At 47.8% G+C, this 12,657-nt stretch overlaps 1 protein-coding gene across 2 annotated transcripts in view; it reads right to left on the reverse strand.

Annotated features, from left to right (window-relative positions):
- The window catches only part of LOC311134658 (chromatin remodeling regulator CECR2-like), a 41,691-nt gene that overhangs the window by 13,731 nt on the left and 15,303 nt on the right, over positions 1–12,657 (reverse strand). For both annotated transcript variants that reach the window (XM_084168405.1, XM_084168404.1), the window contains exons 2-7: positions 5,803–5,897; positions 3,119–3,302; positions 2,755–2,882; positions 2,290–2,370; positions 2,064–2,119; positions 1,787–1,947 (exon numbers count right to left, since the gene is read on the reverse strand). In XM_084168405.1, the coding sequence (XP_084024531.1) occupies positions 1,787–1,947; positions 2,064–2,119; positions 2,290–2,370; positions 2,755–2,882; positions 3,119–3,302; positions 5,803–5,897 (705 nt within the window). The remainder of the gene's footprint in view (positions 1–1,786; positions 1,948–2,063; positions 2,120–2,289; positions 2,371–2,754; positions 2,883–3,118; positions 3,303–5,802; positions 5,898–12,657) is intronic.

Genomic DNA, 12,657 nt, shown 5'->3' on the forward strand with positions numbered 1-12,657 from the left:
CTGGAGAGGCAAAATAATCAAGATTAAAACACAAATAAGTGGCTTCGTTATTCACACAAAAATCACACGCAGTTGCATTGATCAAGTAACGCTTCCACGGGAGCCAATACCCAGGGAATCCTCTGTGCTCTTCCAGCAGAGCTGTGAGGAGAGGTCACATGCCCTCGGGGTGATTCAGGCTCTGTTCCTCCTCCCCCCGACTACCCCAATTTAAACCCCACCAACCGCGCTACCTATCTCCCAGGGTGTCTCTGACTAACCAAACAAATCAAACCCCTCCATGCTCCCCGTGACATTAATAATCAAACGTAACAATTACCACTAAAAGCCAGGGGAGTTCAGGTTGGGCTGTTTCATGTGTGTGTTCTTGCATTTGCAAACAGACCACAGCATTGCCACTTGATGAAAAATCCTATATTGTAGCAATTAGTAAGTAAGTTACATGATTTAATATTTCACAAATGTGTCCATGAGTATCAAAATTGTTCGCAGAATACAACCCGTTAACGTTTATACACAGACTACAACGTGGAAGAAAAAAACAAGAGAAGGAAGCCGCAGTCAGAGCGGAATCCTCTGGGCCAGGGAGTATCTATATCTTGGTGCTTCCTGTCAGGGCCTGTGAACACCACCACCCGGCCTACCCCCTTCCCCCTTCTAGAGTTCTGCCTGCCAGCAGCATGTGGACGAGTTCGAGCAAGGCAGCTACCTCCACTGGTGCTTATGACCGCCACCACCACCAGAGGGGCTGTCAAATTGCTGAATGAGCTACAGCTCCCATCCCCCAGTCTTCTCTCTCTGCACCGCAGCACCGGCGTCTCCCGGGGCTTCTCTGCTCTGCATTACCCACAGCACTTAATCCCACACAGGAGATGGACTGCCTCTGGTGTCGCCACTTAAGTGGTCGACAATCCTGCAGCGTAGAGGGCCGTCAATCAAGAGGCTTCTATCCCGCCTCAAGGTGAGCGCCTGCTTCCAGTCAGCGCCCCACCAAATGGCTCTGGACGGGAACTGGAGGACTCCACGGCTGTGTGAGCTCACGCTACTACACACATACAACCCAGACGCCTGCTCTGTACTGCCAGAGTCTGCACCTGATGGGAAGGGAATGTTCAGCAGCTTGAGAACTGTGAATATGTCCAGATAGATACCAGCCAGGCATGCTGGCCGTGAAGGACAGGTCACCATCGGGTGATCATTTGAGAATGACCCTATGCCGACAGAACGGCCAGAGGGCTTTTGACCGTCACAGACCACAAGGACGGGCAGGCTGTGTTGGGTTTCTATAACAACAGGGCCAGTATGTGTTATCAGACAAGAGGACACTAGGAAATGTTGGACTAGGGATTGCAGCCACCACCAACCAGAATGTGCTCGTCTCGCAACATCTATACTGTCTAACTATGTATACTCAAAGATAAATGAGTACGCAATGTCTTAAAAGGGCAGAGTTTGAACAGTTAAAACACGTCGTCAATCTCTCCCTGAGGGGAGTCTCATTCCCTAGAAGAAAAACGATAAATGAGTGTCCCCAGCCCCGACTGTCATGCCAGCAGCAGCTGCACACAGGGCAACTGGTCCACAGACAGACAGAGAGAGACAGACATGCTTTGGGCCCAAGGCTCAGTAGGGTTTAGAAGCTGATGTTCTGGGCAAGCATAGACCAGTCTGCCTCCACACCTGTAGCCACATCACACAGCCTCCCTCCCAGCCTCCATTTCCCAACGCCTCCTGGAGTCAGTGTCTGAATGAAGAGTGAGTAGAGAAGAGACGAGAGCTGTCTGACCTTGAGCTCGATCATGCTGCTGATCTCAGGGAGGAAGTTCTGGCTGATGATGCGGTAGAGGTGGCGGTCCTGGGGGGACGTTTTGTCCTTGATGCTATCGGCCAGACTGGCCCACTGCTCCTCTGTGTCACACACCAGGGACCAGGCGCCACGCTCACGGTCTGGACGGACGGACGGACAGACACAACATCATGGTCAACATCAATATAATCTCTAGTCAGAAGTAGAAGTCGATCTAAACAGACCATGGTTCTGATAGCTTTGTCTTTTTGCTCACCTGTGCCTGAGTGCAGACCTTCCAGTCCATTCTCCTTCACTTCGCTCTCCACCTCACTGAAACACAACAGGACAGCCCGTTCAGTACTTACCATGCACTCCAAAGCCTTGCATGAACAAGGCCTGGGGAACAAAGCTGGTGAATACATTTATTTCTCTGGAGACATTTTGTTTGAGAGTAGAGAGAATGTGAGACCACTAAGGAGAGAGCCTGCTGCTGGTCCTACCTTAACTGGATCTCCTCCACTTTCTTCTTTGGTGGTCTCCCTCTTTTCCTCTTCTCTGCTGGATGGATCTCAGGGGCTTCACTGTGGGACAACAACACCATGAAAAACAAATATCCGCCCACACTTTAAAATTACACAGGCCTTTTACCAGGGTAGCTATTACCGGAGTGACCTGTGTGATTAACCTCTAACAGGCTAGCAAGTACATGTAGTTATGGAGAATTACTTTGTTGGTGCTCACTTTGTCCTTCCTTAGAAAACAGAATTGGCAGTAGGAAGTGCTACTGTTTAAATATTACATAGCTCATTGCGTTACAGAAAATAACAGTATCCGAGAATACATTTATTTTTAAACATTGTATAGACCAGCATAGTGTTCAAATACTGCGACCTCTGTATTGGTGAATTATGGCCAAGAATCAACCATCCGTCTACAGCCGGTGCCCTATGGTGCAACCCTCTTACCGGAGCTGCTCTGCTTTCCTCTTCACCAGCTCCTCTTTGTACATGCGGGTACCATAGAAGTACCAGTAGAGGGTACCGCTCCCATCTTGCCCCAGTGGCTCCACGCGCAGGCTGTCCGCATCCAGGCCCTGGGCTCAAACATGGCATGGATTAATAATGTATATAATTCACTTCATCAGGTTAGATAGCACCAGATGCCAGTCACAATCAATGGTGTCACAATAATTCACCATAACTACAGCTACCAAAAAAAGTGTTTACCCTGTCTTTTTTTGTTACCGTTTTCCCAATGCTAACTCTGAAAGAGTCATAATTGGAGTTAAAACAGGTGTACTCTCTGTGTGTGGGTGTGTGCGCGTAGTACCTTGAGCAGGTCGAAGACATCGGCAGCGTCCAGGCGGTAGTCACATAGCCTGTGCAGCAGCTCCACCTGCGTGCGTGGGGCCAGCTCCTCAAAGGGCCCCTGGCGCAGGGGGTTGGGCTTCCCCTCCTCCAGCTCCCAGCGGTAGTTGATGATGTCGTCCAGGTAACCGCTGAATGCCTGGGGGCTGGGAGGGGGAGAGGAGTGATTAGTCCCATATGTCTTCCCACACCTAGTAAAGCATCGCCATTAAATCTCTCAGAGTCAATGACATGTTAGTATGACAATACAATAGTGAGGAGGGCTAGGTATTAACAAAACCATATTGCGATCTACTGCAGTGAATTTTGTTGGAGCAAACTAGTCAAGGGTTCCTATACAACATTGGATAATTTAGTTGTTTCTAACCCATTCATGTCACATACTCATTAATCTCTTCAACAAGAAGTCCTTCATTCTCAAACGCCTACTGTTCTAATAGTGTCAAAGGTCAAAACTTGGAACATGTGCTTTGTATTGACACCAATCTACGCAATTAAAAGGAACGCTGATTGGGCGATGGTTGGACAGAAATAACAACAATACAACAAATCGCCTTCGAAAAGAGGCCATTGGGATCTGACAATATGGCGCACCGTTATTCACTCACTTGCAAATCCTTGTCCTTAAAGTGTGCTTTGTAAAGCAAGCGTATATAAACGTCTCAATTTCAACAGGCTGTCCATTGTGATAGTCATGAAATAATTCAAGCTGCCATACCGTAGTGGTTCTGAAGGAAAAAGGAAGGTGAAAAGAAAGCCATTTCTTTGCATTTGAGTGGGTTTGTATCATTGTTCTAAGTTGGATGCTGGTAAATAAATGTTGGTTCCGGGTCAGATCTGTCTGAATAATCTGGAACCCTTCAGTTCCTGCTCAGATGCACAGAAACAAGGGCTCAGGGCAGGGGTGAGTGCCGATGCAACGAGAAAAGAAAGGATAAAAAATTGCTTATCTTGAAAGAGCAGTGTGCACTTTCAGACAGCTGCAGGCCCCCCCACTACCCCAGCTCTCTCTCTCGCTCTCCCCCCTCCTCCTCCTCTGCTAACACACCACCACCCCCCTCCCCAGCTCCGCCGGAGCGTTTAATGCGTGTGGATGAAAAGGGCAGCTCTGTGAAAGGCCAGAGCCGAGCAGCCACCCCCGAGATGCCAGTGGCTGTCCAGTCCAATAAGGCCAGTGTGGAAACTGGATCAGTCCTAACCTCCCTCCCGAGTCACAGGCTGACTGGTGCCTGCCCCGGTGGTGCTGATGGAGCAAGAGCAGGGGGCGGCAGGTAGCTTAGTGGTTAAGAGCGTTGTGCCAGTAACCGAAAGGTCGCTGGTTCTAATCCCCGAGCCGACTAGGTGAAAAATCTGTCGATGTGCCCTTGAGCAAGGCACTTAACACTCATTGCTCCTGTAAGTCGCTCTGGATAAGAGCGTCTGCTAAATGACTAAAATGTCAATTTATCAACAGTGCGTAAATGTCTTACTCAATTCTGGTGTACGCAGAGATTCTAGGATTTGCATGCGCCACAAATTATTGGGATTTATCAAACTGTCACACGCAACATATACACATGTTTTCATTGATAAATCAGAGCCATATTTGTGCAGTGGTGAACGAGCAGTACAACCCTATCTGGAAAACACCCTACAATCACCTTTTATGATAACAAAAACACCCTCATTTTCTATATGACTTGGAAATGTTGGAACTGGGCCATGAGCTCCTAAAAGAAAGTGCACTGCCAAATTTGATCACATTTCTGTAGAGGTGTGGGCAGAATGTTAGTGACTTTTCCAAATAAAAAAATGCATGCCGCCTAGCAAGTGCCAAACACTGGCCGCTCATTCTGCCAAGACTGATTGTCCTTTCGAACAATTTAAAAGTAAATGCTACAGCCCACACAGCTATGCAAAATACAAATTGTTGTTCAATATTTTGTTTATCAATACATGATTGTGTTTCTATTAGCCTACTACTATTACAATTCCTGAGCAAACACCTCCAATTTCCCCCAAACAAACAATAAGCCTATTTGCTTGCAATACAGTTGATCAACCTTCTAGAAGTTGTGTGCATGCATGGCTTGAGATTTCCGTGAAGATATGCACACTTTCTCGTTAAGCAAAACATTTATTAATATCAACCTTTGTGGGAAAACTGGCGCACGCAAGGTTGAGTATTTTTTGAGCGCACGCACCTTTGATCAATGAGGCCCCAGAAGAGGTGGTGGTAGTGGTAGTGGGTGGGGACCCCTTCAGGACTGGAACATTCATTTTACTTTCCTGTGCTCTTCCCACTCTCTATCTCTCACACTTACACATCAAAGGAACTGACCCCCCCAGGGAAAAATCCTCCTAACCCTAGTTTCCTTTGTGAGAACTCTCACTCAGTTGCAAAGGCTGATTTCAACACAAGCTGTGCACATTCTGATGTGCTCACTACTAACAGGGTTTGTGACTCAAACTTCCTGTGTTTCACTGTGTGCTGGCCCATACGGGCCCCTGGATGTTGTCACCAAGATGGGGAAGATAACGCAACGTTGGTCTGTTACAAGGAAGGTAAATGCAGTGTGTGCTAGTGAGCTAAAAAGGTAGACCTAGTCAATATTTAACTAATAAAAATTGAATAAAGGATGTGGGAAGGCCGGGGGTACTACTTACGTGATGTCTGTGCGCTGGTAGCATCCTTGCAGCAGTGAGACGAGGAGGTCAGCCAGAAAGTCTATGTCCTGCTTCTGTAGCGCCTCTTCCAGCTCCTACCACACAGAGACACACACAGCAGGGGGAAGAGGTCAGCCTTTGAGCTATATGGAGATCCTCTTTTTAAGGCACATAAAAATATTTGTTTTAAAGTCTGCATATTTTACATTTTAGTCATTTAGCAGACGCTCTTATCCAGAGCGACTTACAGGAGCAATTAGGGTTAAGTGCCTTGCTCAAGGGCACAGACAGATATTTTTTTTTTAGAACCAGCAACCTTTCGGTTACTGGCACAACGCTCTTAACCACTAAGCTACCTGCTGCCCATATAACATTTTATGGTTGGTATTCGTCACAGGTTGGTGCGGTAAAAAAAAAGCTGAGATTCCAAAGTGATATGGATGTCCTGGAGTAAAACGGTAGGAGGTGATGGGAATTTAGGGTTTCCAAGCCACAGTGACATTTTCAATGAAACAGAAGTTCTCGTAGCAAAACTTGGTTGAAGTGTGGATATTGGAACTAGTAACTTATATTGTGAGAGCCATAGGGGACCAGAATTACGGGCAGTATTTCACCTCTAGCGTCTAACACGCTTGATCGTGACAAACAACCATACTAGGTAGGCTGTGTGTGGGGACTTGTTTATGTGATTGAGTTGCTGTGGGGAGGGGGGACTAGCTCACATGTTCTCAGAGGAGTCCTTTTTGCCAGCGGTTGGAGGAGAGGTTCAAGTTCAAACCTGACCCCTCTCCTGCCTGGCATTGTGTGGTGCCATTGAGGGTTTATGAAGCGGCAGTAACCGGGAGAGCAAACTCTAAAGGCCCTGAAAGAGCCAAGGAGACACAGCAGCAGGAGCCTAAGGCCTGCGCACAGACCCGCCCCCCCGCTCCTCCGCTGATCAACCGGGCCACAGCGCCCCACACTGCCTCACACCGTTACCCAGCATGCTTTGCTCTCTCCCCGGGATACCCAAAGGCCCTCAGCTACAGAGCAGAGGCTGGGCAGAGACAAGGGAGGCTGAGAGGGCGAAAAATGCTAATGCAAAGAGCTCTATCAGCCAAGTGTCCATTTCACTTATCCTTTCTTCCCACTTTCCCAGGATGCAAAGCGACCCTTCTGCATTGGCCATTCCCCTTTAAAAAGTAAATCGGCCTGCAGCTGACTGCCACACCATGCCCTTCTGTCTCGATCTACAGTACCCACTTCCAAATTCTCTGCATTAAACACATCTCCCCTCCACCACCAACAACAAACCTCCCCAAAGAAAAAGCATGGTGACAGTCCAGAATTAACTGAAGGGCGAGGAGGCCCGTTTCATTGTGCAGTCTGAGTGCCGGGTCACTGGGGGGGGGGGGGGGGGGGGGGGGGGGGGGTCAGCCTCCACACCTCCTGGCTGTGGAGAGGCAAGGAAGCTAGGAGTCAGTCAGCAGGATGAAAAATCATCAGATAGCTACTCCGAAACATGCCAGAGGAGCTGGCTGGGCTGATTCTTTATCTCCAAGTCCTATTATTCAAAATGCAGAGTTCATTAAGCTTCTTGAGCACATTTCAATTACCAATTAAAAAACCTATTGATCAATCTCCTCATGTTGTAAAATTTGACAGGTTAGACAATATGAAGAGCCTGGGAGGAGGGAAGCTCACAACCCTGGGAGGGCCTGGAACTGGGGGGACAGAAACTACAATAACATGGCTAGCTACCAGTAACGCTGAGCGATTGTTTTTTTAAGCCGTTTCAGTTTTGGTTCGATTCTAAAAAAATAAAAATCTTGGGTTTTGATTTGAGTTTCGAAAGAAAAAAAAAAGAAAACATTAAAATGCATTATGAAACAATTACATTTGAGTTTAATTGACATTCCAAAGCCAAAAAGAGTGAAAATGTAATTGCCAAAACATTGAAAATATTCCATTGTCTCTGTCAGGTCCACATTGTGTAGACATCAATAGAAAAATAAAAAAGGACTATGAAATAATCAAATATGTCAGTTGTGTATATAACAGTTTTTATTTGATGACTTCACAATTTTTCATTCCTTAAAGTCATCTTCACATCTCTGCTCAGGCAGTAGCAGCCAGCCAGACAGACAATATTATCTCTGTGCAGTCTTCAGTCATCCTATTTAGCTAGGCTAGCCTGCCTAAGTATGCTGCAGAGCTGTCTGACAATCATTTTACTAGTTCTTCAAAGTATATAAGACATACTTTCACGAACTGTCTATCCCGCGCTCTCCCCGTTGTGTACATTCCTCTCTCATGCGGTCTGTGTGTATCGAACCTAACGTAGCAGGCGTAAAAAAGTGTATCCATCTCTGTCCGGGACGGAAAGAACAGGTGCAATGGATTATGGTCATTGTAGTTCATTACCATGTTTCTGCGCTGAACTATACTGAAGAAAAATATAAAACGCAACATGCAACAATTTAAGATTGTACTGAGTTACAGTTCATATAAAGGAAATCAGTCAATTGAAATAAATTCATTAGGCCCTAATCTATGGATTTCACATGATTGGTCCCCACAAAAGGGCTTTATTACAGACATAAATACTCCTCAGCACCCCCTCTCCCTCAGACGATCCCGCGGGTGAAGAAGCCGGATGTGGAGGTCCTGGGCTGGCGTGGTTCCAAGTGGTCTGCGGTTGTGAGGCCGGCTGGACGTACTGCCAAATTCTCTAAAACGACGTTGGAGGCAGCTTATGGTAGAGAAATTAACATGCAAGCCTCTGGCAACAGCTCTGGTGGACATTCCTGCAGTCAGCGTGCCAATTTCACGCTCCCTCAAAACTTGAGACATCGGTGGCATTGTGTTGTGTAACAAAACTGCACAATTTAAAAGTGGCCTTTTATTGTCTCCAGCACAAGGTGCACCTGTGTAATGATCATGGTGCTTAATCAGCTTTTTGATATGCCACACCTGTCAAGTGGATGGATTATCTTGGAAAATGAGAAATGCTCACTAATAGGTATGTAAACAAATTTGTGCACAGAATGAGAGAAATAAGCTTTGTGCGTATGGAACATTTCTGGGATTTTTTTATTTCAGCTCATTAAACATGGGACCAACACTTTGAAAACTACAACTCCCTTCAGCCCAGTGTCCCACATAGCTCTTGCCTTGATTTCTCTCGTAAATTATATGATCTCTCTAGAGAAAACGATGCGTTGGGCTCACAAAAGAAACTAAATGGAATTCAAGTAATTGAACAGACATCGGTCAATTAGTTGTTTAATAACTGAAACAGCCATGGGCAAATAGAAAAATATCCAGTTTTATAGCTAATCTCATGCTATTCTACACATTTTTCAATGAGGCTGAGACAATTCTGCATTTTTAAAGCTAAATTCCTTCATCTCTACATGTGCCCCGTTTCAGGAATCTAGGCGTATGTCGCACGTCACTACTTCACAGGAGAGGCATTGAAAGGAGGGGTTTCTTATTTGTCTGAAAGCAATGGCTAGCTAGTATGCTAACTATTCTAGCTAACTAACTGGCTGAATAAGTTGACGACGGACTCGCTCAAGATGTCGGGACTAACCCACAACGTTAGACACGGACACGAACGATCTGCTTGGCGTGTTGACACACTGGTGGTTTGTTGTGGCCGAGTATTGGTGCTAAACCGTGTTGTTGGAGTCCGGCATGCTAGCTGGCTGTGGCGTCTTATGACTAGGTGCCCTGGACGATTTTCACGGAAGAATACTGTACCTAGTTAGCTAGCTGAATAAACTAAGTTAGTCTATTCCTAGAAAACATTGAACCGCTGTAGTTCACAACAATTATAGTTTCTGAGGTGGAAGTTGGGAGAGTTATATTTGGGTGTTGTGGTGAGGGAGGCCCCGCTCTCTCCTTTCCCAGATGTTTAGTTCATTTCATTCCGATCTCCTTTGGATTATTGTAGCCATTTTCTGCAGCCTGTCAACTATGCCTCTGTCTATCCCTGTTCTCTCCTCTCCGCACAGGCTATACAAACGCCTCACACCGCGTGGCTGCTGCCTCTCTAACCTGGTGGTCCCTGCACACACCACCCACGTGGAGTTCCAGGTCTCAGGCAGCCTCTGGAACTGCCGTTCTGCTGCCAACAAGGCAGAGTTCATCTCAGCCTATGCTACCCTCCAGTCCCTCGACTTCATGGCGCTGACGGAAACATGGATTACCACTGAAAACACTGCTACTCCTACTGCTCTCTCCTCATCTGACCATGTGTTCTCGCATACCCCGAGAGCATCTGGTCAGCGGGGTGGTGGCACAGGAATCCTCATCTCTCCCAAATGGACATTCTCTATTTTTCCCCTGACCCATCTGTCTATCTCCTCATTTGAATTACATGCTGTCACAGTCACTAGCCCATTTAAGCTTAATATCCTTGTCATCTATCGCCCTCCAGGTTCCCTTGGAGAGTTCATCAATGAGCTTGACGCCTTGATAAGTTCCTTTCCTGAGGATGGCTCACCCCTCACAGTTCTGGGGGATTTCAACCTCCCTACGTCTACCTTTGACTCATTTCTCTCTGCCTCCTTCTTTCCACTCCTCTCCTCTTTTGACCTCACCCTCTCACCGTCCCCCCCTACTCACAAGGCAGGCAATACGCTTGACCTCATCTTTACTAGATGCTGTTCTTCTACTAATCTCACTGCAACTCCCCTCCATGTCTCCGACCACTACTTTGTATCCTTTTCTCTCTCGCTCTCCTCCAACACTACTCACTCTGCCCCTACTCAGATGGTAATGTGCCGTCGCAACCTTCGCTCTCTCTCTCCCCCGCTACTCTCTCCTCTTCCATCCTATCATTTCTTCCCTCTGCTCAATCCTTCTCCCTCCAATCTCCTGATTCTGCCTCCTCAACCCTCCTCTCCTCCCTTTATGCATCCTTTGACTCTCTATGTCCCCTATCCTCCCGGCCGGCTCGGTCCTCCCCTCCAGCTCCGTGGCTTGATGACTCATTGCGAGCTCACAGAACAGGGCTCCGGGCAGCCGAGCGGAAATGGAGGAAAACTAGACTCCCTGCGGACCTGGCATCTTTTCACTCCCTCCTCTCTACATTTTCTTCACTCTTAATTCCAAGCATCTGCCTCTAACCCTAGGAAGCTCTTTGCCACCTTCTCCTCCCTGCTCTTCTCTGTGTCACGGAGGCTCTCCGCACTGCTAAAGCTAACTCTCTCTCCTCTGCTCTTGTCCTTCTAGACCTGTCTGCTGCCTTCTAGACCTGTCTGCTGCCTTTGATACTGTGAACCATCAGATCCTCCTCTCCACCCTCTCCGAGCTGGGCAATCCAAGAGTGAGCCGCGCCGGAGATGCCCAGCGTGGCTCACTCTTGGATTGCGTCCTACCTGACCGGTCGCTCCTACCAAGTGGCGTGGCGAGAAGCTGTCTCCGCACCACGTGCTCTCACCACTGGTGTCCCCCAGGGCTCAGTTCTAGGCCCTCTCCTATTCTCGCTATACACCAAGTCCCTTGGCTCTGTCATATCCTCACATGGCCTCTCCTATCATTGCTACGCAGACGACACACAACTAATCTTCTCCTTTCCCCCTTCTGATAACCAGGTGGCGAATCGCATCTCTGCATGTCTGGCAGACATATCAGTATGGATGACGGATCACCACCTCAAGCTGAACCTTGGCAAGACGGAGCTGCTCTTCCTCCCGGGGAAGGACTGCCCGTTCCATGATCTCGCCATCACGGTTGACAACTCCATTGTGTCCTCCTCCCAGAGTGCGAAGAGCCTTGGCGTGACCCTGGACAACACCCTGTCGTTCTCCGCTAACATCAAGGCGGTGACCCAATCCTGTAGGTTCATGCTCTACAACATTCGGAGAGTACGACCCTGCCTTACACAGGAAGCGACACAGGTCCTAATCCAGGCACTTGTCATCTCCCGTCTGGATTACTGCAACTCGCTGTTGGCTGGGCTCCCTGCCTGTGCCATTAAACCCCTACAACTCATCCAGAATGCCGCAGCCCGTCTGGTGTTCAACCTTCCCAAGTTCTCTCACGTCACCCCGCTCCTCCGCACACTACACTGGCTTCCAGTTGAAGCTCGCATCTGCTACAAGACCATGGTGCTTGCCTACGGAGCTGTGAGGGGAACAGCACCTCCGTACCTTCAGGCTCTGATCAGTCCCTACACCCAAACGAGGGCTTGCGTTCATCCACCTCTGGCCTGCTGGCTCCCCTACCTCTGCTGAAGCACAGTTCCCGCTCAGCCCAGTCAAAACTGTTCACTGCTCTGGCACCCCAATGGTGGAACAAGCTCCCTCACGACGCCAGGACAGCGGAGTCACTCACCACCTTCCGGAGACATTTGAAACCCCACCTCTTTAAGGAACACCTGGGATAGGATAAAGTAATCCTTCTACCCCCCCCCCCCCCCCCCCCAAAAAAAAAAGACTATTTGACTCTGAAAATGAATCATATGATGAGAAAATCGCTGACTTAGCTAGGTAAAACGTTAAAGCCATTGAACCAGACATTGTAGCGTCTTCTGATCACAGTGAAGGGGACGAAATGGAGATCATCAGTGTTGTCACGGAAGAAGTTGACAGAGTTTTGAAATCAACCATGGCATCCCTGACTGAGAGGGAGAACGATCTGATGATTATGGGATTGAACACTGTCAGTTTGAACCGGAGTGACTTGACAAGCTGTACAAAACGCAAACGAGAGGACATTTTCAGATCTTACGTTTCAAATTTGGTAAAAAAGTCATTTTCATTGCAAGTTAAAGCCTACTGTTAGCTAGCTAATGTTAGCTCCCTAGTTAGCTAGCTACGTGTATGATCTGTGTAGTAATATCATTCATATCTCAAAGCCATTTGC

This window comes from Coregonus lavaretus (genome assembly GCF_964263955.1).
Source record: "Coregonus lavaretus genome assembly, chromosome: 9".
Classification (NCBI taxonomy): Eukaryota; Metazoa; Chordata; class Actinopteri; order Salmoniformes; family Salmonidae; genus Coregonus; species Coregonus lavaretus.